Raw genomic sequence first — 23386 nt, 5'->3', positions numbered from 1 at the left:
ACTGACTTCACTAAATCTGACTCAAGTTTAATTTAGTTAAAAAACATTTTTCTTAAATTTTCACCTTTCAAAATGTTTTTCTACGTTTCAGCCATTTGTTGTAATTTCCTCTATGAATAATATAAGAAACTCTTAATATCTGACTTTATAAAATCCCCACAATTCAGTTTCAAACCTAAACAGAGACTCAAGTAAAATATAAAAAATAATTCTGTTGAATTACCTGCGTATCTTAAATATCGTGTCCAAGACGAACCAAGCAGAAACCGAGCCTGTTCCCACAAATCACTGAATTATTAAAAATGGATTTAATTACATTTTCAATCTAAAGGCTGTTTACATGATCAAATGTGATCTGGATTAAAAGCAGCTGAGGTTCCTGTAAATGTCCTTCACAGTAAAAGCTTAAAAACAATTCAGGGATCATTCTTCCTATTTTCCTCATCGGACAAAAGCTCTTTCTGTAAATGAAGTTCTTAACTGTCGTCCTACTGGTCAGGCTCATCTGAACAGCCCCACTTTCTTCTTCTTTGGTTTGGAGGATGGTCGCTGTGCACGCTCGGGCAGAGACTGACGACAGACAGAAGACAGACAGTTAAACGAACAACCAAACCATGTTTTGTAGTTATAGTCGATTCTTCAGACAAACGTGAACGAAGCTCTTCTCCCTGTTGCACCTGCTGCACCGCGTGTCTGTCGGCCATCTTGGCTGTGGCGGCGTCCATCCGGCTGTTGTGGTGTCGCTCCATCTCCGCTGGTTCACTGCCAACAGACGCAGCCCCTGAAGGACGAGGACGCCAACGGAAAAGGACATTTCAGTTAAAACAAGTTTGTTTGTGATCGGTGAGTTTAACAAAGTGAAGCTCTGTGTGTTGATCTGCAGAGGAACTGGATCAGCTGTGGTTCAGGTGCACGTGGAATTCGACTTTTTAAAGCTGTGGACTGATTTGGGACAAAATGGGCTGGAAAATGAGCAACTGCAGCATCTGAAGCTTTGGCTGTGAAGCCTTGGACTTTAGATCTATCTCACCTGAAGACGAGCTGCGGTCGGGTTCCACTGCGCCGGTCTGGGCCTCCGCCACAAAGCGCTCCTCAGACAGTTTGCGTTTCCGGGCACTTCTGTGAGCGATGACAGCGGCGTACAGGTGCTGCAGGTTGGCGTCGAAGCCCAGATCGTCCGGCTGCTCAGAGCACAGCAGAGGAAGAGCCTGAGGGAAGAGAAACACATGAAGACCTTCCTTCTGAAGGGAAAAGTGCTGCAAAAATGACTGAAGACATCATGAAAGAAGGAAACAGAGGACTACAGGTCGTGTTGCGTCGACCCCTGTAACTTTTCACCAACTCTGCGTGTCAGATGCATCAGAGGCGTCCTCAGATCTGCCCGTCTGGAAACCTCATAGTCGCACAGATAAATAGGTTATACAAGTGAACAATTACTAATGTGTGTCAACTCAAGTACTGCCCTTCTCCCACAGATTTAAAGACTGTAGGCTCTCGATGTTTTCAGCCATCAGAGATCTGTGTTATTTGTTTTTGTGTTTGTCTGAAACGCTGCAGGCAGGGCGCGCTCACATTGGAGATTTGAATAAAAGTGTGTTACATCAAAAAATAAACGTGGTGAAATATAAGGTCTGCAGCCTGAAACTTAAAAACATATCCTCAGGTGCATGAACCTGAAACACGATTTCCGGCTTCCCTTTAGGTGCAGCTCGGTGCTGTGGGCATGTTTGTTTTATGGCCCTGCTGTGGGAGTCACGTGTGATGCAGGGTGTGGGTCGGGGCTGATAAGCCTCCAATCAAAGCTGCTTTATTAGCACAGCTGAGCACAGGTAGGGTGCAGAGCAGCGACGCTGCAGCACACATCGGCTCTGACAGATAAGGGCGCGTGTAAACTCCTGCTGCATTATGCCAACGCACGGCCAGCGCTTAGAAAAACACGAGCTATTCACTAAATCCTTCTTTCTTCTCCAAAGGAGAGGACAAACTCTCCAAATTAGCTCCTCAAATATTGACCAGGAGAAATCGGTGGTCTCACCCTGGCTGTCAGGGCAGAGGGGCTCCTAAACACACTTTGGTCAGGTTTTGAGGTTTTGCATGGATTTATTTTTGCTATTTGTTTGTTTAAATATCGTAAAAATAAATGTATGCTGTGCTGAGGCTTAGTTCTGCTTCGGGCACAGAGAAACCAATGTGCTGTGGGCAGAGAAAGCAGCAGAAAGCCCACCTTATTCTCTCCTTCTATTCCCTTTCGCCCACCCCCACCTCTGGCTGCCAACCCCCCACTCACATTATTGCAGCTGAAATATCGAGCTCCATTTGTTTGATCCAGCTGCTCTCAGGCATCATCAATCTTAATTTGACAGCCCCTTATCTCTTCAAGTCCAAATTTGCCAGAACTGAAACCAGTTATGAGTGGAGTGCCTTAAAAACACTTAAATGATGGACACATGAAATCCAGTGTTCATGCTGCTGCTTCACAATTAAAGACTTCAACTGGTGAAATTCAGCAAGGCTTTTATTGTGAAACAGCCACAGGAAAAATGTGTGTGTCACAAAATCACCAGCACTGAAGAATTTCAGGACCATTAGCAAAAAACAGTCCAATCCAACCCGAGAGAGGACGAGTGCCAACAATGTGATACCACACACTTCACTGGGCAGTACAACAGTCCTGTACGAAGCTCATCACGGCCGAGTCTTAGTTAAAGGTGCCGCTCTGGGCCGTGATCAGACGTCTGCCTAATATTGTGACGCAGGAAAAATGGGAAGGAGGCAGCTCTGAGTATCTTTAAACAACATTTCCAACAATTTCTCCCAAACTGAAAGATGAGCCTCATAAACACAGATACTATGGGAGCCTGCTGTATTCACCTGGACAGGTGCATGTGATAACGTAATTAATCAGGTCAAAAGATAAAACGCGTAAGAATAACGATGTAACATCAATAAAAATGCTGATCTACTGCATCAAAACCTGTAATTTTCTCTCGTTACTATTTGGCCCATCTGAAATCAGCAGCAGCAACATCAGTTTATATCTCATCATCTCGCCACTCGTTATAAACACAGCGACGGGGGAGAGAAGTACATTTTAACAGGCCAATAACCTCTCACAAGCTCTGGAAAGCTTCGCCCTGAGAACAAAGTCCTCAGACCGCGAAGAAAACAAGGTAGGGAGGAGGAGTGCTCACCTGGTGGCCCCGCCTCCACACCCTGCCCTGCAGAGAAACACCATGTGTGGGGCAGGTAATGAGGGGAACTAACACCGTGTTGGTGTTTCCCTATTTTTAGCAGGTCAACAGCCTCTGCTGCTGTTTTCTTAGAGCAGGGGGTCTGGTGCCAGACAGTCTCACCCTAACTCACCCTCATCCTCGTCTCCCAACCTTGCTTCCTCTCGTGACTTCAGCTTCCCATCCTGAAACCCAAGTGTCGCCCTCCGTTTGAAGTCCGAGGAGCTGAAGGTCAGGCCCTCGGAAAAAAACTGATCCAGGATCAGGCTGCTGAAGCGGAGTGGTGGGCGTGCACCGTTTGGGGCACCTTAATCCTATGCACCAAAAACATTAAAAAAGTTCCCACTACATCCATGCGGTCCAAATCCTGTCCACCTGTGTCCAGGCTGGCTGGTTCTCCTGACACACCTTGGATCTGTTGAGTTGTCAGGACAAGGTCAGAGCCAAAGGGGAGCCCAGGGTTTTTACTCTGACACTGGTGATTGGTCGCACAAAGACCAAGATCTGAGAAAACAGTAAGATAAAATGAACCAATCAATGTTTCTGTTTTTACTTCTCGCTCACATGCACACGACAAACAGATGCTGAAAACATCTGCCAGCAGAGAACAGCCTGGAGTCCGTTTGGGCCTGGGACACAGCAGCTGCGACAGGAACGTTACATTTCACAAATGAAACAGCACCTCAACAATCGTGCACGGCGTGTTTACGTGCCGACAAGCGCCGCTGCTCTCGTGGCTCGGCCCAGAGGGCTGCAGCCGACGAGGGGGAGCGGCCAGGCCACAGAGCGGCTAATTACAGAGCCAGACTGGGGACAACCCTATGGAAACTCTGTGCAACCGGCACAGGACAACCCACATCGACTGTGTGGAGATGCTGAGTTCTGCCAGCTCTGACTTCCTGCAGAGCAGGAACTGCAGCTACTACAATCATCCCCATTATTTGATTAACAGTGTAGTGGCCAAAGACACATGTCCAGTCTCTCCCAGAGACATAACACACAGCAAAACAGCTCAGACCCAGAAGCTAAAGCCTGAGAACGACCACGTCATCAAAACACACTGACCAACGCTTCACTGTCTGACTGCAGCATCTACACAACTCAATTTCTTCCTGATGAGAGAAATAACAATATTTAGGTTGGAAGCTAAATATCCTGTTCATATCACCCCGCCCTCGACCTGCCTCGCCTACTTACCGCCCAGGTCCTGAATTCCTCAGGAGAGTGAGATAAAGAGTTAGAGAGAGTCTAAGAGTCTGCTGTTTACAAGAGTCAATGATTTACTGAGGAGAGACGATCAAAGAGCAGGAGGAAACAGCTCCTGCCGTCTCTGGGATCCCTGGGCCTCAAACAGAACATTACTGACCTGGTCTGACACGGGGGTTCCTAATCAACCGACCTGGTCCGAAACAGGGGTTCCTGATGAACCGTCCGGGCCCAACACAGGGGTACCTAATAAATCGGTTTGAGCAGATAATCATCACAGACACATTTACTGGACAAAATCTCTCCACTATAAAGAAGAAAGGAACTGTTTCCCATTGATTCTGATTTTTTGCAGTTTCAAGCTCACTCAACACAAAACCTGACCAGAAAAACCTTCAATTTAAGAAAGAGAAGCAGGAAACTCGGAGTAAGGAGCGCCAGATTTGGAAGCCACAACATTCTGGCTCAATTACATGACTCCGTGCAGCTGGGGTGAGGTGTTTTGGTCAGAAGTGGCCACTAATTGTCAGCTGCCGCTGCGCCGCACTGGAGCTGTGAAGCCGCCGTCTCATGAAACAGGAAGCGGGCGACGCTCCCAAACGGTGACAGTTCAATTCAGAGCTGACGACTGTGACGCTGCTGCACGAGTGGCTGCAAACGCTCCGCCGAAAGCTGCAAGGCATGCGCCACCACAGCACGCACACACACACTTGTGCACGTAAACATGTAGATAAAAAAACACCAGCTCAGAAAAACCAAGAGCCTGCGTCACAGCCTGCTGTGTGTGGACAAGCACTCCCCTCTGTTAGGTCATGAGCTGCCACACACACACACACACACACACACGCACGCGCGCGCGCGCACACACACACACACACACACACACACACACACACACACACACACACACACACACACACACACACACACACACACACACACACACACACACACTCCAAATTTAGGCCCTAGGGGAAGCTGATGTGATCCTAGAGGGACCAGCTCTAGCCTGGTTAAAACCCAGTGTGTGTGTGTGTGCGCATTGGGGGAAGTGTGGGCTAATTCCACCCATGTAAATGTTGACCTGAGCTGGGTGGGGTGTTTGTGTGGTGGATGGCGAGGAGGGGCGTCCTCCGGCTCCTGTCATCATCGTCTCTGACTGTCCCTCGTGGCCTTCGCTCGCCTTGCTGTGGCAAACAGAGGCCACGAATGGCGCAAGCACAAACACACACTCATGGACGTCTGCTGTGTGTTGGCACCCAGCACGTAAATAACCGAGCAAATGTCAAAGACGTTCAAGGAAGAAAAAGTGAAGCTGAAACTGAAGCTGGGTGGTTTTTACAAGAACAGGAGACTCGATACTCGATTTTTAAGGAACAGATTCATTTGCTTCCTGTGGCAGCATTCGAGTTTCACTACAGTAAATATACCATCACTACCAGCAGCTGGTTAGCGAAGCTTAGCAACATCTGAAGAGTCTCAGTCCTGGTGAGAAAGCTGCACATAAACGGGTCGTTAGCTTTGTGCTGTTCAGACTGTCAAATCCCAAACAATCTGTGAAAAGCCTGCACGTTTGCAAATCGCGTTGCCTGTAGACCATATGAGCCACATTCATCAGCTGTACTGAGACTAAGAAAATCAAGCAGCACTTCCATGTTTGAGACTGATTAGGAAATAAAAGCCCCAAAGTACAGCCTGCCAGTCTTAGTCTGTCCTCAGCACAATAACTACAGCAGTACTCATGTGTTCAAGGAAATCATTTTGGTCACAGTTCTGGAAAAAAGTGACAAACGATGGTGTCATAGCAGTTTTCCCAGAAGGGAAGAGCCGTCACCTCACCTGTTTGAATCACAGCCCTGGGCAGCGATTGGCACCAGGCTGGACGAGATAACGACCCTGTTTACACTTGGTCACTGTGTGTGAAAGAGCAAAGAGTAAAAGCTGCAGTCAAGACCCAGGTTCAACCTTCATTTCTCCCAAATCTGACTGTATCTGTGCCGTGTCCGCCAACATGGACACACTGAACCTGTTCTGTTCAAAAAGCAGCTGCCGTCACTTTTGACGGTCGACTTCGCTGCTCACAGCAACATCTGGAGCCGGTTCGTGTCACACCACACCACACACCATGCCACAGTACACCACGTCCATCATCAGTCTCGGGAGGGGATTTGGGATCAATAACACACATAATCAGCAGCTGCTGCCTGTAGTTCCAGTGCTAATTCACAATCACTTCATTCAGTCAAATCAGACTGGAGTAAACAAAGATCAGATCTGGGCCCTGCAGGGAGGACGTTGCCATGGACAGACGGAGACACAAACAAGTCGCTGGGTGAACAAGCGGCAAACAGAAGCATGCAAAGGGATAGATAAATACTACACACACATGCCAAACGCCTTCACCGTCTCTGATTCACACTCTGCTCCGTCGCCCGACGACATTTTTCCCAGACAGGTTTTATTTCAGGTTGGACTTTGGTCTGAAGGCGGCCTCGTCACAGCCCGGTGGAATTTGCCACGAGAGAAGACTTTGATCCACTGCACTTTTCTGGTCTTCTGTGGTTTCTGACCTATTCGTCCGCCTTCCCGGTCCAGCGGTGTGATCACCACTGAGCAGAAACAGAGCCGCCACTGTGACCCTGATGTAACTTTCCATGACTGAGTACCTGAGCTGGAGCCCTTCCACCACCTAAAAATGTGATTCTTTCCTGGTTTGTCCTTTGAGACAAACATCATCAACAAACAGACTGGTTTCCTCTCTGAAAACCACCACGTGATGCAACTGATGAGTCAAGCAAACAAACTGAATTATACTACAGTGTGTTCCAGCACAGTCACCTGGGGAGGGAAATTTCCCTCAGTGGACATCTGTGATCTTCACCTTTTAAAGTTAACACGAAACCCGATTTCACATTTTAGCACACGACGTCTGTTTCCTGCAGGGACACTCAAAGAACAATGAGCTTCCCTTTCTGAGTTAGTTTTAGATTTTCTATTTACAGAAAACCTCCCAAAAGGTAGAGATGGAACGCAGTGTGTAAAATCTAAAATAGGAATTAGTACATGTACAGAAAGTGACATACGTCCATGGTGGAGAGTTTGTTACAAGCTGAGCTGAAAGTTTGCAGGTGAATCCCACCAGGCTTTGCATTAGCTGCTCTGACACCTGCACGTTCACATTAATGACCTCAATAAACAGAAAGCACAATGGTGCAGCAGCCCATTAAACTCTGCAGTTTGATCTGTTCGATCTGTGAAACGTTGTCACATTAAATAATAAAAAACCTGTGCTCAATCTATTTATTTATAAATTAAACATAAAAATAACCCAAACCAGTTCTCTCTGCTACAATTACCCAGAACCCAAGTCCAAGTTTGGCTGAGGCCAAATATTTCAACCAGTGTCTGTACTCAGCCAAAGATCATTTATTGACCCAAATACTTCCACTCTGTCAAGTCGCGTCCAACCAGACTGGAACAAGTGTTTCTGTTATTCCAACAGAGTGAGATGTCTTCTCTCTCGAGGATCTCAGTACGTCACCCTCACATCAGACCAGTAATTAAGACAAACTTATCCATTCAGCACCTTAAGGGCTTAGATCAAGTCTGTGTGTCAGATTAAGTCTGGACTGGACTTGGTACTGGGAGAAACCCACTCAAAGGACTCAAACGTGACCAGGATCCTTAATCTAAAACCAAGACTATCAGCTGATACAAACACTGACACCAGAACATCAGTAAAGATCCTGTCTCTGACCTGCACTCATTGAATTAATAAAAACTGGAGTTACTTCAACAAATAAAAACCAACTGCAAAGAAAGATAATGAAAATAAACCAGGGGGAGCACAGACACACCTGGGACATTCCACAGGTACATCTGAAATGTTGAGTCTCGCATACAAACTGAGTGGGAGTCAGTCAGGGACGAGAAATTTCACATGTGAACAGAGTCAACAAGCTTGACCTGTGGTCTTGGACTGACACTAACACACTGCAACGTTTTATTTACAGTGGACGGAAACCCATGAAACTTGAAAAGTCCAGATCCCATCCAGAGACTGACAGCACCGATGAATGTGTGTGAATCCAGAACCTGGTTCAGCTCATCGGTCTGTGCCGTAGACCTCCATTGTTGTCCAAAAACTATTAAAAACACAGCAGGGAGCCACATGGGTCTTCCATACCAACAATGGGAGGCCCATTTTTTTTCCAAAAACCAGCTCCAGATGCAGAGAACGCCCACCACTGTTTACCAGCAACGTCTGGAGCTGGTCTTTAATGGAGGAACACTGGAGGTCTACGAGTGCCATGGCCTCTGGTGTTCTAGTCAGAGCGACGTCTGTTCCAGCCACAGGGTTTATCACATGGTTTTCAGCACAGCTTAGGTTGACGCTCAGCAACAAAGAGGGAAGGGCAGTGGTGTGTGTGTGTGTGTGTGTGTGTCACTGTCTCACCTTCGCCATGAAGTCCTCTCTGTAGGTTTGTTCCTCAAAAACGTCAGTGTGCAGCCGTTCTGGATTCAAACACACACATTTGGATAATGAACACACAGTGAAACGTTCTCCACCCTTAAGCCCCCACTCCACCAAGTGGGTCTGTAAAAAAATCTGAGGACTCACACTTTGAATACAAACTCCGACCTCAGACAGCCTTTTAAAATCAAATCCCACAATCTGAGATTGAAAGAAATCATTATTTTCCGCAAGAAACCATAATCTTTGCTCTGCATTTCTCATTCATGTTTTGGTCTTTTCACGGAACAATCGTGCCAGAACCCTGGAGAAGATCCGTCTGCACACCTGAACATGTGACAACTTAGAGAAGAGCCTTTTGGCAGCAGCTCAGCATAAACAGCGCAGACCTGTGGGAGCTGCACAAATATATTTAACGTACTTTCACTTAGATTATGATCTGTGTGATTCTGTAAAAGCCACCAATCAGTGGCAGCGTAAAATACACCTCGATGACAGATGAGCAGACAAAACTAAAATAAGTGTTTGAATAAATAAGATAATAAGTAGTAATGCAACAGGAAAATAAACTTTAGTGTCAGGGTTGAAGTGAAAATGCTGCTGGGGTCACCTCTGCTGAGCGTGGCTCCGTTCTCCCTGTAGTCCTGGATCTCTGCGTCCTTCCTCAGCAGCAGAGATCCCAGCTGCTCCACCTGGCGCTGCAGCAGGCGGCTCATCACCAGCAGGGGGCGCACTAGCTGCACACACACCTGAAAACACACTTTTCAGATTCATTTTCTGTCCACCATTTTCACATCAGCCCTCAGACATCTGAACATGTCCTACATTATAACTGCGTGATTTAAAAACATTTTTATTCTATTTATTTCCTGGTAATTTGTGTGAATAGAGACTTGAAATTAATTACAGGGAAAAGACGTTAATGAAAAAATAAAATTCTCGTCTGCGTGTAAAATCTTTGCACTGAGGCAATTTCAGGAATTAAACTGAGTAAAATAAACAGTGAGTACCTTTATACACCTATTGCAAATATATTGCATGTGCGCAGCAAAACCTGAAGCTCTCTCAAACAATCCCCCTAAACTGAAAGATCTGATAGTGAAATGTATTGTAGAGACTCATCCTGAGCACAGCTGCTTGTTAGATTTCACCAGCGACCTGTCCGCTGTGCACATTCGCAGACACACAACATTTAAATAGTCTCTGCAGTTGCAAAACCAAAATATCACAGGTTCAAAGCCTTTAGCCTTATGCACTCAAGGGCATGAGGTGCACAGTGTGCCCACTACCTGTGTGACGGGGGCGGGGCTGCAGTGAAACTCCCAATAGAAGGGCAGCCCGCCCAGCTCGCTCTTCAGCCTCAGGTTGATGCCGCCGCCATCTTCCCGTTGGGTCAGAGAGATCTGAGCCCCGCTCCCGACTCGCTCGCCGCTCCCCAACAGACAGGGCTGGACGACCTCACACAGGTGGGAGAAGAAAGCTCCGACTGGGGCTCGCAGACGCTTGTTCAACTCCTGGTGAGAGGAAACGGTGAAAGAATACAGACTGTAGAAAGTAGTTCAATATTTAAAGTAATTATTTTAAATAATCTAAATCAAATCCTAAGAAAATGACTGCATGTGGCAGAGTGCGACCTCAGCAGGTACTTGGCAGTATTAGCCAGAGGTTGTTAACACCGGTAGGGTTATGGTTAGGGTTAACATTAGCTAACTGTAACCCTGCTTCCAGAAAAAGCTCCCTGTCGCAGGCACAGACGCAAACAGAGTGACCGCAGTCAAAACAGATTGATCAATAAAGAAGAGAAGAACTAACCACAACCCTAATCAAACCTTTACCGGGCCACATACCTGTGCTCGGCTCTGGATGGCACCAGAGTCCATCCTCTCCTCCCACACGCTGTTCATGTCGGTCAGCAGGACGTGGTACGCCGTGTCTCCAAACCAGCTCTTGACAAGGAACTGGCGGCCGCCGATGTTCACAGGAAGCCACGGACGCTGGAGAGGGATGTTGGTGGGGGCTCCAGTGACCTCCATCATGGCAGCAGGTACCAAAAAGAAACTGAACGGTGGGAGGAAAGACACAAAACAGGTTGAATCATCAGAACAACACAAGCCTGAGGACTTTACAGAGACGTCAACTACAACTCCCAAGATGCATTTCAATAAACATCTGAACACGCAGCTTCAACTAGACTGTAGAAATATGATCAGATGTAGAACAGAGCAGCTCATGTACTTGAGTATTTTGCTAAACAGTACTTCTAAAGTTTTGAGGGTGACAACAGGAACATAAACATCCATCATCAGCAGGAAACAAGTATCTGGTTAATATGTGGCTGAGAACATGTTTAGCTCTTTGGGCTTTGAAAATTAAGTGTGTACTGCTCATATTCACTTCCCCAAAATAACTGCTTAACATGCAGCGTCTAAAATATGTGGATTTAACGTTTCTCTTGCCATATTTTGTTAAAAACTAACATTTTGAGATTCTTGATTTACGTTTGGACATTTTAGAGCAGGTCAAGCCACATATTGTAAAATATTTGTACAGTCATGAGGGCGCACGCACTTAAGGCTCTGAATAAAATGCATGTTTTCATGTTGGGTTAGGGTTAGACTCGTACCAAAACAGGGTGATACATTTTTTTAATCAAACGTGTCTTTTTAATAACTCACCTCCAGAGAATGAGATCTGTTACCGCCGCATCATCCCCAGTCTGCAGCCGCGGGCCCTGGTCCTTGTGGCCGCCTGCAGTGGGACTGTTTGACAGAAACCAGGTATTTGACACAGTGCACATTAGGTCCATGTCAGTTTAGATACAATAAAAACTCTAAATCAATAACTTTATGACTGCAGCACCGAGTCGTGCAAAGCTGCACATTGGCGCCAGCGGTTAATCCCGACACGCACAGAACGTCACACCAAACTGCATTCACAAATCTCTGAATTTAAAGTTTCCTTACTACTCAGGAATAACTCTTCCAAGATGCCGTAGATTTACCGGTTAGAAGCTACTTTTCAATTCGGCCCAAACTCCGCTGACAAAATGTGAAGTATTTATTGTAAAAATCGGTCTTTTCAAATTTCGTTGTTGCTATTTGAAGGCAGAACAAGATGACAAGCTAAGTCAGCTAACTGTCTGTTATTCCGTCGAAAATGGGTATAAACGTTATGATAAATGGAAGAAAGTACAAATGTTACGATAAATCTGGATCTTAGTCTGAAAACAAATCAATAAGTGATTTAAAAGAACAAACTTTAGCAACAGACTCCGCTCGTCAACCGGCTCCCGATGAGGATTCACCGACGTGAAACAACAGCGAATCTCAAAGGTTCCGCTTGAGTTAATAATATCCATCTACTCTCTCCATCCAATAATAATAATAACAGTAATACTAATAATAACAATAATAACTTAGATGATGTTTTATAAATTAATGTGAAGCTATTTCAGTTAAAATTGTTAAGTAGAGACACTGCTGTGTCTCTGTACACCAGGTGGCGCTGTAGTCTGCATAACGTGTATTACACGTTTCAATGATATAGTAGTAGTAGTACTGATATAATAGTTTTGAAGTTATTTCAGCCTATTCATCAAATACCACCACTCACATGTTGTTGCTTTAAAACACAATTTAATTCTCTCTCAGCTTATCTGGTCATAAGTGTAAGTGATGCTTTGGTGGTAGAGAGTCCTGAAGTACAACAATATTTAGGTAAAAACAAACTATAAGCAATGTGCGTTAAATGTAGAATGTAACCCACTTTCAAGGGCTTTCAGATTTTATAGCTAATTATCCTGAACCGGTCTGGCTGCAGGCCCTGTTGTTCTGTAACTCTGTATTGTTACTCACATTTTGAGCTTCATACCAGCAGCAGAGTGACCTTCACTGTTTCTGTAACAACAGGACACCAACCATGTGGAAAACACAACAGAGTGACCCGGTTGGACCTCATGGAGCGGGGAAGGAGGGGGAGGCTGCTTCCTCTGCTGCAGCAATGTGTCAAACAGCAGAGAGCGAACAGGCCTAGCGATCAGAAACCATTCAGCGATCATGTTAACCAGTACAATAGCATATCATTGAGTTAAGCTGTTGTTGTTTGTCATATTTAACACACGTAAACTTGGAAGCACAAAACTGAAGGATTTACTCAAGGCTTCGAGACACCAACTTGTGCATTTCATTGACTTTCCTTCACTAAGGCTGAAAAAGTTCCATGGAGATCTCAGCCCCCAGCCCAGAGTTCATTAATCTCAGTGTATTTCACAAACACTGCAGCAATGCTCTGTTAGCTTTGTTCACTTCACTGAGTTGTACCCCTCTGACATACATGGGGGTCAGAGTTATACATTATCTTGGTGCAGGTTGAAGGGTTATTGATGTGTGCCGAAGCATGTTTGTACAATGCGTTCCAATTATTGACTGTTCCCCTCTGCTAAACCCAGTTAACCCCCCATTTATTGACAACAAAGAGTGTTACCATAGAGTCTGGAGGAACTATAAGAACTACAGAAACCTTAAACCAACAGCAGATTTCTCCTCCATGTCCTCAACATAAGCAGCAGGAACTCATAATCATGGTAAGTTCTACAGTTCTACAAAGTATGAAGTATGCACCCTAAGACTTTACTAACCTGACCTATTGTCCATGCTCCTCCAGCGGGAATGCCTCTCTGTCCATGTCGGTCAGGCAGGTGTCCAGATGGGCAATGCATGCTGGGAACTGTACTGCCTGGAGCACGGCATCCAGCCAGACGGTCAGATGCCCAGTGACAAGACCATCGCAGGGGGAGACGACTCCTTCAACACCTTCTTCAGTGAGACCGGAGCTGGAAAACATGTTCCCAGAGCCGTCTTTGTGGACTTGGAGCCAACAGTCATTGGTAAGATCAGGTTTTTCTGATGCAGCTTGAACTGGCTTTGGGGAACTAGTCACTGACTCTTTGGTGTCTGCTGATTACAGATGAGGTCCGTACAGGAACCTACCGCCAGCTCTTCCATCCTGAACAGCTGATCACTGGAAAGGAAGATGCAGCAAATAACTACGCCCGTGGTCACTACACCATCGGCAAGGAGATCATCGACCTGGTTCTCGACAGGATTCGGAAACTGGCAAGTTTCCCTGCAAAAAAATGCAGATTGTAGTTCAAAATATAATCAGTTATGAAAACAATCGTGATATTTCATTTTCCTGCAGGCTGACCAGTGCACAGGGCTCCAGGGCTTCCTCATCTTCCACTCCTTTGGAGGAGGCACTGGCTCTGGCTTCACCTCTCTGCTGATGGAGCGTCTCTCTGTCGACTATGGCAAAAAGTCCAAGCTGGAGTTTGCCATCTACCCAGCCCCCCAGGTGTCTACAGCTGTGGTTGAGCCCTACAACTCCATCCTGACCACCCACACCACCCTGGAGCACTCTGACTGCGCCTTCATGGTGGACAATGAGGCCATCTACGACATCTGCCGCAGGAACCTGGACATCGAGCGTCCCACCTACACCAACCTCAACAGGCTGATCGGACAGATCGTGTCCTCCATCACCGCCTCCCTGCGCTTCGATGGCGCCTTGAACGTGGATCTGACGGAGTTCCAGACCAACCTGGTGCCCTACCCTCGAATCCACTTCCCCCTGGCCACTTATGCCCCAGTTATCTCAGCAGAAAAAGCCTATCATGAGCAACTATCAGTAGCAGAGATCACCAACGCCTGCTTCGAGCCAGCCAATCAGATGGTGAAATGTGACCCTCGCCACGGGAAGTACATGGCGTGCTGTCTGTTATTCCGTGGAGACGTGGTGCCCAAAGAAGTGAACGCATCTATTGCCACCATCAAGACAAAGCGCACCATCCAGTTTGTGGACTGGTGTCCCACAGGTTTCAAGGTGGGCATCAACTACCAGCCCCCAACCGTGGTCCCCGGAGGAGACCTGGCCAAGGTGCAGAGGGCCGTGTGCATGCTGAGCAACACCACCGCCATCGCTGAAGCCTGGGCCCGACTCGACCACAAGTTCGACCTGATGTACGCCAAGAGGGCCTTCGTCCACTGGTACGTTGGAGAGGGGATGGAGGAGGGGGAGTTCTCCGAGGCCAGAGAGGACATGGCCGCCCTGGAGAAGGATTATGAGGAGGTCGGCACCGACAGCGTTGGGGACGAAGGGGAGGAAGAGGGGGAGTATTAAGAGCTTAATATAAGGTGTTCAATATTTTCATACAACTGACAAATTACATTTGATTTGTGAAAACTGCAACAATTTGACATAAATGGTTTACACTTCAAATGAAATATACAACATGGCAATAAAGCAGAGCTGCAAAAACCTGTCTATTTAATTTGTACTGAAACTTTCCAAAGAAGGTCAGAACTTCTGTCTTGTAACAGAAATGTAGTAACCTCCCAATTGTACGCTGATCATTAGTTTCTCCTACTAACTGTGTATACTCATACTATGAGAGTATGTGCCACAGAGCAACACACACCGGTTTGAACAACTGCCTCACCTGTCAGGATCAGCTGACACCTGAGAACAAACAAAGCCCGAGAAATTAGTAACTATGGCAACGGGCCCGAGTGCGTTCGGGAGTTTTTATTTGGCAGTTGGAAGCAGTTTGTCATCATGTCACCAGGGTTACCTTTAGATACAGGCCTACACAAATTAGAGGAACTCGTAGTCAAGCAGTAGAATATGTTGGTAGAAACAGTAGTTTGAAGCGTCACTAATGGGATTTCCTCCAGAGTGCGTCTCTCGTCAGGACGGGAAAGGCTCTATCCTTGCACATTTAATAGTTCCATTGTTAGTAACGTTCTAAAGCACTGGAATCAAAGTACACTAAGACATTTGGGACAGTCTGAATCTCTTGGAGGAAATTCCTAAGGAGAGATCCCAATTCCCTGATAATCAGTCTGGAGGTATCGAGCACATCCAGCCAACTTAGTATGACCCACCAGCTGCGGTTTGTTTGGCACAATAAAAATGTGGAAACTAAACTCAAATGGACACTTGTTAAGAGAAGCCTGGCCCATGGAGCCAGCTGCTACCTTTGAGTTGCAAATGAATCTTGACCACAGTGTTGATGTAATGGTGATCAGCAACAAAAGCCTATTTAGGTCACTCTGGGGAGGTATCTGTTTTCTGTCTGCTGTGAGATTAGAAAGCTCAGACTCCTCGTGTGCCATGTGATCAGTGCTGCATTAGAACTGTATTTTTCTGTCTGTGCAACCTGTTTAGCCTGGTGGCTAAAAGGTCATGAGCCTGATCTGCAAAGTGAAAAACAGCTTTTTTTTTCCCCCAGAGTGTTTACATGTCTTTGGATAAGTTCGAACCCAATCCTGTTCACTAACTGTGGACTGCTCAGAAAGTCCAAACAACGACCATGGTTTAAATCTAAAATGTGAAATTTGAGGAGAGAGCAAAGAATTGCAGATCATTTTTCACCACTTCTTATTGTTGGTGGTTACTCATTTGTGTTACAACACCCACTGTTTCTTGGATCTGTGCAGGGGAGCACACCAGTACATTTCTTTTTGTGCTCTTCCTCCTCACCTTTCATCAAAGGAGCTGCTGTTTGCTCCTCCAGTTACCACAACAGGCCAAGGTGTTGCCTAGTGATGCTGCACTATAAAGCACAACCTGCATTCGTACCTGACACAACATCCCCAGCCACTCCTCTCAGGTGAACAAGGGACTCAACAGACAAAGACATGGTGAGGACTACTTTCATTTTAGGTTTTCATTCCAGATCAGCAATGTTTCACCAGTTATTGTAAAACATAGTTCTCAGAAACAGGCATGTTGGTGTATTATGTGTTACCAAATGGTCTGTGTGTGCTCATAATATCTAAAGCAGCAGCCTATGACACAAAAAGTCTTCAATCCTAACTGGGATTTCTTCGGTCCCATCGTGACATATTTGGCTTTTGGGGGATTTAAAATTGTTTCTGGGCTGTAAAAATGTTCGCACAGCTAATTTTGAAGAGACTACCTGGTTTAACACATACGATAATCTTTATCATTGAGCTGATGTCACTGATTAAGATGCAACTACTTTTCCATATATCAGCATATATCTTCTTCCCAAATTTAAAATATATAGCTATGATTGATATTTTTATTATTTAAGGTAAAACATTTAAAAACTGACTTGGTCCTCAGGTATATAGGCCTAAGTGACTGTGGAAACATTTAGTTTATAATGAAAAATCTTCTAATAGCTGACTATTTAATTTCAGACAATTTTGTTTTTAAAAACTATGTCCATGTAGTTTGTTACATCTCAATCACCTTTTATTGCAGCGTGAGTGTATTTCCGTCCACGTTGGCCAAGCTGGAGCCCAGATAGGCAATGCATGCTGGGAACTGTACTGCCTGGAGCACGGCATCCAGCCAGACGGTCAGATGCCCAGTGACAAGACCATCGGAGGGGGAGATGACTCCTTCAACACCTTCTTCAGTGAGACCGGAGCTGGAAAACATGTTCCCAGAGCCGTCTTTGTGGACTTGGAGCCAACAGTCATTGGTAAGATCAGGTTTTTCTGATGCAGCTTGCACTGGCTTTGGGGAACTAGTCACTGACTCTTTGGTGTCTGCTGATTACAGATGAGGTCCGTACAGGAACCTACCGCCAGCTCTTCCATCCTGAACAGCTGATCACTGGAAAGGAAGATGCAGCAAATAACTACGCCCGTGGTCACTACACCATCGGCAAGGAGATCATCGACCTGGTTCTCGACAGGATTCGGAAACTGGCAAGTTTCCCTGCAAAAAAATGCAGATTGTAGTTCAAAATATAATCAGTTATGAAAACAATCGTGATATTTCATTTTCCCGCAGGCTGACCAGTGCACAGGGCTCCAGGGCTTCCTCATCTTCCACTCCTTTGGAGGAGGCACTGGCTCTGGCTTCACCTCTCTGCTGATGGAGCGTCTCTCTGTCGACTATGGCAAAAAGTCCAAGCTGGAGTTTGCCATCTACCCAGCCCCCCAGGTGTCTACAGCTGTGGTTGAGCCCTACAACTCCATCCTGACCACCCACACCACCCTGGAGCACTCTGACTGCGCCTTCATGGTGGACAATGAGGCCATCTACGACATCTGCCGCAGGAACCTGGACATCGAGCGTCCCACATACACCAACCTCAACAGGCTGATCGGACAGATCGTGTCCTCCATCACCGCCTCCCTGCGCTTCGATGGCGCCTTGAACGTGGATCTGACGGAGTTCCAGACCAACCTGGTGCCCTACCCTCGAATCCACTTCCCCCTGGCCACTTATGCCCCAGTTATCTCAGCAGAAAAAGCCTATCATGAGCAACTATCAGTAGCAGAGATCACCAACGCCTGCTTCGAGCCAGCCAATCAGATGGTGAAATGTGACCCTCGCCACGGGAAGTACATGGCGTGCTGTCTGTTATTCCGTGGAGACGTGGTGCCCAAAGACGTCAACTCTGCCATCGCCACCATCAAGACAAAGCGCACCATCCAGTTTGTGGACTGGTGTCCCACAGGTTTCAAGGTGGGCATCAACTACCAGCCCCCAACCGTGGTCCCCGGAGGAGACCTGGCCAAGGTGCAGAGGGCCGTGTGCATGCTGAGCAACACCACCGCCATCGCTGAAGCCTGGGCCCGACTCGACCACAAGTTCGACCTGATGTACGCCAAGAGGGCCTTCGTCCACTGGTACGTTGGAGAGGGGATGGAGGAGGGGGAGTTCTCCGAGGCCAGAGAGGACATGGCCGCCCTAGAGAAGGATTATGAGGAGGTCGGCACCGACAGCGTTGGGGACGAAGGGGAGGAAGAGGGGGAGGAATATTAAATTTGAAATAAACAAACAAAACCAAAATGAATTGGCTTTTTTAGGTGTCAGTCTGCTTCAAACAAACTAGACTGTACGACTTGCATCTCATTATTGCCCAGCATATAGACATGGTCCTAACGCCCAAGACACAAAATGTGATAAATTGTACAAACTGCAGAAATACTGCCAATCTACAAGTACAGTCTAATTCATCCACATTACAATAATTGACAGATGCCCTTAGACAGAAGAACTTTAGAAACATAGTGAAGTGTTTAGTTATGCTTCTGTTCATTATTTTATAGTACCTTGCATGAAAAGAAAAAAAAAGCTCCCCTGATGTTTTTAAGGTTTTTCTTTTTCAAGTAAAAATCCAAGTCTGGTGGCAGTAACAAAGACATTTAGCTGTTGCTAAAGTACAAACATCTGAACTGGCTGAACTTCTGCTAAAATCTATGCAACAGCCGAGCTCTGTTTTATTCCACTGTAGATCCACTTTAAGGTTGTATTTTATGACATGTCTGATGGATTGAGTGGCATGGAAAATCTGCTTTTCACAAATTTCCAACCTCACTTGTTAGGAATTAGAACCTGCGGCACTGGGTTGTGAAACTGGCATAGTTTTCTGATTTTTCGGTGAAATTTTCTGCATTACATAAAAATTAAAACATTAAATTCCATGTGATGATATTATCTTTCCTAAGTGTCTTTGCTTTGAAACAAAAAACAGACATGTTTCCGTTGGTGTTTGTTGGTGTCTGATAATAGACCACAGCCCTGAATCACACAGTTCATCCTTCACGGCCTAAACACTTAGTCTAACTCTACTAAAGCTAAACACGATGTTAACTGATATAACAAAAATAATGAAGGCACAGTAAAGACTTCATAGTCTGTTCCTACTATCGTCATTATTACAGATCTTGTATTATGGATCCAATTTGAATAGGAGTCATTCAACAAAAACAATTGTTGTCAATTTACAGCAGGTATTTCCTTTATTTATTCTGTGCTCCCGAAATGAAAACAAATAAAACAAGGTTAACTGTTTGGTTTGGGCCTAAAAAGGAGCAGCGGAAGTTTATTTTAGAGGCTGTATTCTGTGCTGCTTTGTGGACACAATAATAGAAACACCTGTCTGTGTAATGAAGAACATCGGCAGCACAAACCACAGCCTCCAAAATGACTGTCCAACTGAATCTGCAGCTCTGATCACAAACTGATCACAAATGGTCTCCTTCATAAAAGAAGATCTCCTGCTGGACTCCTGTGCTAGACCACGTCGGTCTTAGTTCGGTGTACCAGGCACAAACCCGTCTTTGACACAAGACAGCTTATTAAGAGTCGAATTATTTGGGACAGCACCTGAACGCAGCACCGCCTAACGTTCACTCCCGCCCAAAGGAAATTCAAACCGCCTGTTTGGCCCCGCCCCCGGTAACGGTATAAATAGCCCCGCTCCACTTCCCGCTTCAGTACTGCCTTCAGAAACCGATCCTTGACCGTCGGCAAGAAGGAGAATCAGTCAAAATGGTGAGTTTAAAACGAAAATACGATTAAAAACATCGGGCCGGGTTTTAAAAGACGTGTATGGAAGAGACTTGATGCTTTTAGCGAGAGAGCAAAGTTTATTTAAATGATTTTTTTTGTTCCTTTATATGTGAAAGATCTGTGTCGTAATAGCTTGTATCTAGTTTAACAGCTGTTTAAATCTGTTCTAAGGATCTTATAACATCTTAAAACCTGTTATTTTTGTGGACCTGCGTGGCTGCGTAGCTTCACTTATGCGACGTGGAACGAGGCCAAATTACTGGCGCAGTTTCAAATTATAATGGCAAAAAAGTTTCGTTAAAGTCTAACTTTCTAACATCAAGACTGACTTTTTAGTGACTATAAATAATTGGAATAGTTTGTAGAAGACAGTACCGCCATGTGACCGAAAGTCTCATAAGCCTGTTGAGTGAGACTGAAACTTTAGAAGGCGCCATCAGATAACGCCCTGTCCGTGAACGTTGCACAAAGGTAGGGCGGGGGCAGGGACGAGCACGTCATCCTGCGTGTGTGCATATTTCATATCACCCCCCCTGCAGGACACAGGTGTGCACGACCCCGCTGTACGACCCAGCATGCACCAGGCAGCAGAGAGGCATCACCTAAATACCTGGTGCAGATTTAACACTTTACACTCCCTGTGTTTTGTCTAATCAGACTCTGGATGAAACATTGTGGATCTTTACATTTACAGTTGCACAGAGGAAACATGGACTTTGTTTCTGTTTGTGATATTAAAACAAGCACAGTGACACCTGGTGGCTGTTACTGTTTAATATCAACACCCTGGGTGTAAAACTGTAATACTGTTGTTCTGAAGTGCAGCATTAAAACTAGAGGTTACTGTGCAACACATGGCAGTGAGATAAGTTGAAAATCATTTTTGTTGGCACTAAGAATAAATATAATTAGTCCTTCCTGTGCTTCAATTGGCTGAAAACAAGGTGCCTCGGTTTTTCTCTGACTGGGCTCATTACAAGTTTCTTTCTATAAAAACCAAACCAGGTCAGATCTTGATGTGGATCTGGGTCAGAGGATGAGCTGTACAGACTAACGGCAGTGTCTCATTACAGTGCACGTTCTGTTTCACGTGTACTGACAATTGTATTTTCTTCTACAGCGTGAGTGTATTTCTGTGCACGTCGGTCAGGCCGGCGCCCAGATGGGCAATGCATGCTGGGAACTGTACTGCCTGGAGCACGGCATCCAGCCAGACGGTCAGATGCCCAGTGACAAGACCATTGGAGGGGGAGATGACTCCTTCAACACCTTCTTCAGTGAGACCGGAGCTGGAAAACATGTTCCCAGAGCTGTCTTTGTGGACTTGGAGCCAACAGTCATTGGTAAGATCAGGTTTTCCTGATGCAGCTTGAACTGGCTTTGGGGAACTTAGTCACTGAATCTTTGGTGTCTGCTGATTACAGATGAGGTCCGTACAGGAACCTACCGCCAGCTCTTCCATCCTGAACAGCTGATCACTGGAAAGGAAGATGCAGCAAATAACTACGCCCGTGGTCACTACACGGTCGGCAAGGAGATCATTGACCTGGTTCTCGACAGGACTCGGAAACTGGTGAGTTCAGCCTTGTCATGTTGGGGTTGTTGAAAATGAGAACCATGTTGATCTATGTGATTTAACATTTTAAACCTTTATCCTGCAGGCTGACCAGTGCACAGGGCTCCAGGGCTTCCTCATCTTCCACTCCTTTGGAGGAGGCACCGGCTCTGGCTTCACCTCTCTGCTGATGGAGCGTCTCTCTGTCGACTATGGCAAAAAGTCCAAGCTGGAGTTTGCCGTCTACCCAGCCCCCCAGGTGTCTACAGCTGTGGTTGAGCCCTACAACTCCATCCTGACCACCCACACAACCCTGGAGCACTCTGACTGTGCCTTCATGGTGGACAATGAGGCCATCTACGACATCTGCCGCAGGAACCTGGACATCGAGCGTCCCACCTACACCAACCTCAACAGGCTGATCGGACAGATCGTGTCCTCCATCACCGCCTCCCTGCGCTTCGATGGCGCCTTGAACGTGGATCTGACGGAGTTCCAGACCAACCTGGTGCCCTACCCTCGAATCCACTTCCCCCTGGCCACTTATGCCCCAGTTATCTCAGCAGAAAAAGCCTATCATGAGCAACTATCAGTAGCTGACATCACCAACGCCTGCTTCGAGCCAGCCAATCAGATGGTGAAATGTGACCCTCGCCACGGGAAGTACATGGCGTGCTGTCTCCTGTACCGCGGAGACGTGGTGCCCAAAGACGTCAACTCTGCCATCGCCACCATCAAGACAAAGCGCAGCATCCAGTTTGTGGACTGGTGTCCCACAGGTTTCAAGGTGGGCATCAACTACCAGCCCCCAACCGTGGTCCCCGGAGGAGACCTGGCCAAGGTGCAGAGGGCCGTGTGCATGCTGAGCAACACCACCGCCATCGCTGAAGCCTGGGCCCGACTCGACCACAAGTTCGACCTGATGTACGCCAAGAGGGCCTTCGTCCACTGGTACGTTGGAGAGGGGATGGAGGAGGGGGAGTTCTCCGAGGCCAGAGAGGACATGGCCGCCCTGGAGAAGGATTATGAGGAGGTCGGCACCGACAGCGTTGGGGAGGAGGAAGAAGGCGAGGAGTACTAGGTCACTTAAACATCTGCAGCTTCTGACCAATTCCAGAAAGAAAAGCTGATTCCCAAAGTTACTGCAGAGCAACACTGGACTGATTCTTTAAAATTCTGCACATTCCAGTTTCCTGCCTCATTACAGCCTAATAAAAAAATAAATAAATAAAAAAAAGACAAGTTGTTTGTCCTGTGTTTACTGGGGTTCAGATAACAGCACTGTTAAAGATGTGACTGACTGGTGAGGCTTAGTGTGTACTACTTTACTCTGACAAAAGTACAGAAACTATCTGCTAAATGTACTTTAAGTATGAAAATGTCACATTTTATCTAAAGAAAAAGACAAATGTAACAATTAGAAATAAATTTGAATCTGCATCAACAAACTGACACAGTCCTGGTCCATAAACATTGCATGTGGTTCTTTTCCAGACACTGCTGGCTCTGATTCAAAATTTACTCTGAAGTCCGTCTGAGTGCCTTTCTGCCAAAGTGACATTTTATTCAGGTCACACTTCT

General features: G+C 46.2%; 4 protein-coding genes across 5 annotated transcripts; 3 read left to right on the top strand and 1 right to left on the bottom strand.

The window, feature by feature from the left end:
• Positions 1 to 11: 11 nt before the first annotated feature.
• On the bottom strand, positions 12 to 12826 carry nhej1 (nonhomologous end-joining factor 1). Of its 2 annotated transcripts, none has more exons than XM_026301641.1 (9): positions 12765 to 12826; positions 11586 to 11669; positions 10758 to 10968; positions 10200 to 10424; positions 9521 to 9659; positions 8893 to 8951; positions 1031 to 1208; positions 678 to 781; positions 12 to 570 (listed from the first exon to the last, which is right to left on the bottom strand). In XM_026301641.1, exons 1-9 carry the CDS (start codon positions 12776 to 12778, stop codon positions 502 to 504), a joined length of 1083 nt encoding a protein of 360 aa, XP_026157426.1. In that variant the 5' UTR covers positions 12779 to 12826; the 3' UTR covers positions 12 to 501. The 2 variants fall into 2 exon arrangements, with proteins under 2 accessions (XP_026157426.1, XP_026157428.1); XM_026301643.1 differs by lacking the exon at positions 12765 to 12826 and adding an exon at positions 12168 to 12260.
• A 627-nt stretch (positions 12827 to 13453) lies between these two features.
• On the top strand, positions 13454 to 15102 carry LOC113127157 (tubulin alpha-1A chain-like). The gene is made up of 4 exons (XM_026301463.1): positions 13454 to 13492; positions 13573 to 13795; positions 13876 to 14024; positions 14110 to 15102. The coding sequence occupies exons 1-4, from the start codon at positions 13490 to 13492 to the stop codon at positions 15085 to 15087; spliced, it is 1353 nt and encodes a 450-aa protein (XP_026157248.1). The 5' UTR covers positions 13454 to 13489; the 3' UTR covers positions 15088 to 15102.
• Positions 15103 to 16562: 1460 nt separating this feature from the next.
• Positions 16563 to 19376, top strand: LOC113127159 (tubulin alpha-1A chain-like). Its single transcript, XM_026301469.1, has 4 exons — positions 16563 to 16610; positions 17200 to 17422; positions 17503 to 17651; positions 17737 to 19376. The coding sequence occupies exons 1-4, from the start codon at positions 16608 to 16610 to the stop codon at positions 18715 to 18717; spliced, it is 1356 nt and encodes a 451-aa protein (XP_026157254.1). The 5' UTR covers positions 16563 to 16607; the 3' UTR covers positions 18718 to 19376.
• A 705-nt stretch (positions 19377 to 20081) lies between these two features.
• Positions 20082 to 23025, top strand: LOC113127160 (tubulin alpha chain-like). The gene is made up of 4 exons (XM_026301471.1): positions 20082 to 20232; positions 21371 to 21593; positions 21675 to 21823; positions 21912 to 23025. The coding sequence occupies exons 1-4, from the start codon at positions 20230 to 20232 to the stop codon at positions 22884 to 22886; spliced, it is 1350 nt and encodes a 449-aa protein (XP_026157256.1). The 5' UTR covers positions 20082 to 20229; the 3' UTR covers positions 22887 to 23025.
• Positions 23026 to 23386: the final 361 nt, after the last annotated feature.

This window comes from Mastacembelus armatus, chromosome 2 (assembly GCF_900324485.2).
Source record: "Mastacembelus armatus chromosome 2, fMasArm1.2, whole genome shotgun sequence".
Classification (NCBI taxonomy): domain Eukaryota; kingdom Metazoa; phylum Chordata; class Actinopteri; order Synbranchiformes; family Mastacembelidae; genus Mastacembelus; species Mastacembelus armatus.
This window is presented reverse-complemented; position numbering and strand designations above follow the sequence as displayed.

Coding starts and splice junctions, on each gene's coding strand:
- nhej1 (XM_026301641.1), bottom strand. Junction 10,425..10,757: donor CCATCCAGAGCCGAGCACAG/GTATGTGGCCCG, acceptor TCCTCTCACCAG/GAGTTGAACAAGCGTCTGCG. Junction 782..1,030: donor CGACCGCAGCTCGTCTTCAG/GTGAGATAGATC, acceptor CTCGTCCTTCAG/GGGCTGCGTCTGTTGGCAGT.
- LOC113127157 (XM_026301463.1), top strand. Junction 13,796..13,875: donor CTTGGAGCCAACAGTCATTG/GTAAGATCAGGT, acceptor TGCTGATTACAG/ATGAGGTCCGTACAGGAACC. Junction 14,025..14,109: donor TCGACAGGATTCGGAAACTG/GCAAGTTTCCCT, acceptor ATTTTCCTGCAG/GCTGACCAGTGCACAGGGCT.
- LOC113127159 (XM_026301469.1), top strand. Junction 17,423..17,502: donor CTTGGAGCCAACAGTCATTG/GTAAGATCAGGT, acceptor TGCTGATTACAG/ATGAGGTCCGTACAGGAACC. Junction 17,652..17,736: donor TCGACAGGATTCGGAAACTG/GCAAGTTTCCCT, acceptor ATTTTCCCGCAG/GCTGACCAGTGCACAGGGCT.
- LOC113127160 (XM_026301471.1), top strand. Junction 21,594..21,674: donor CTTGGAGCCAACAGTCATTG/GTAAGATCAGGT, acceptor TGCTGATTACAG/ATGAGGTCCGTACAGGAACC. Junction 21,824..21,911: donor TCGACAGGACTCGGAAACTG/GTGAGTTCAGCC, acceptor TTTATCCTGCAG/GCTGACCAGTGCACAGGGCT.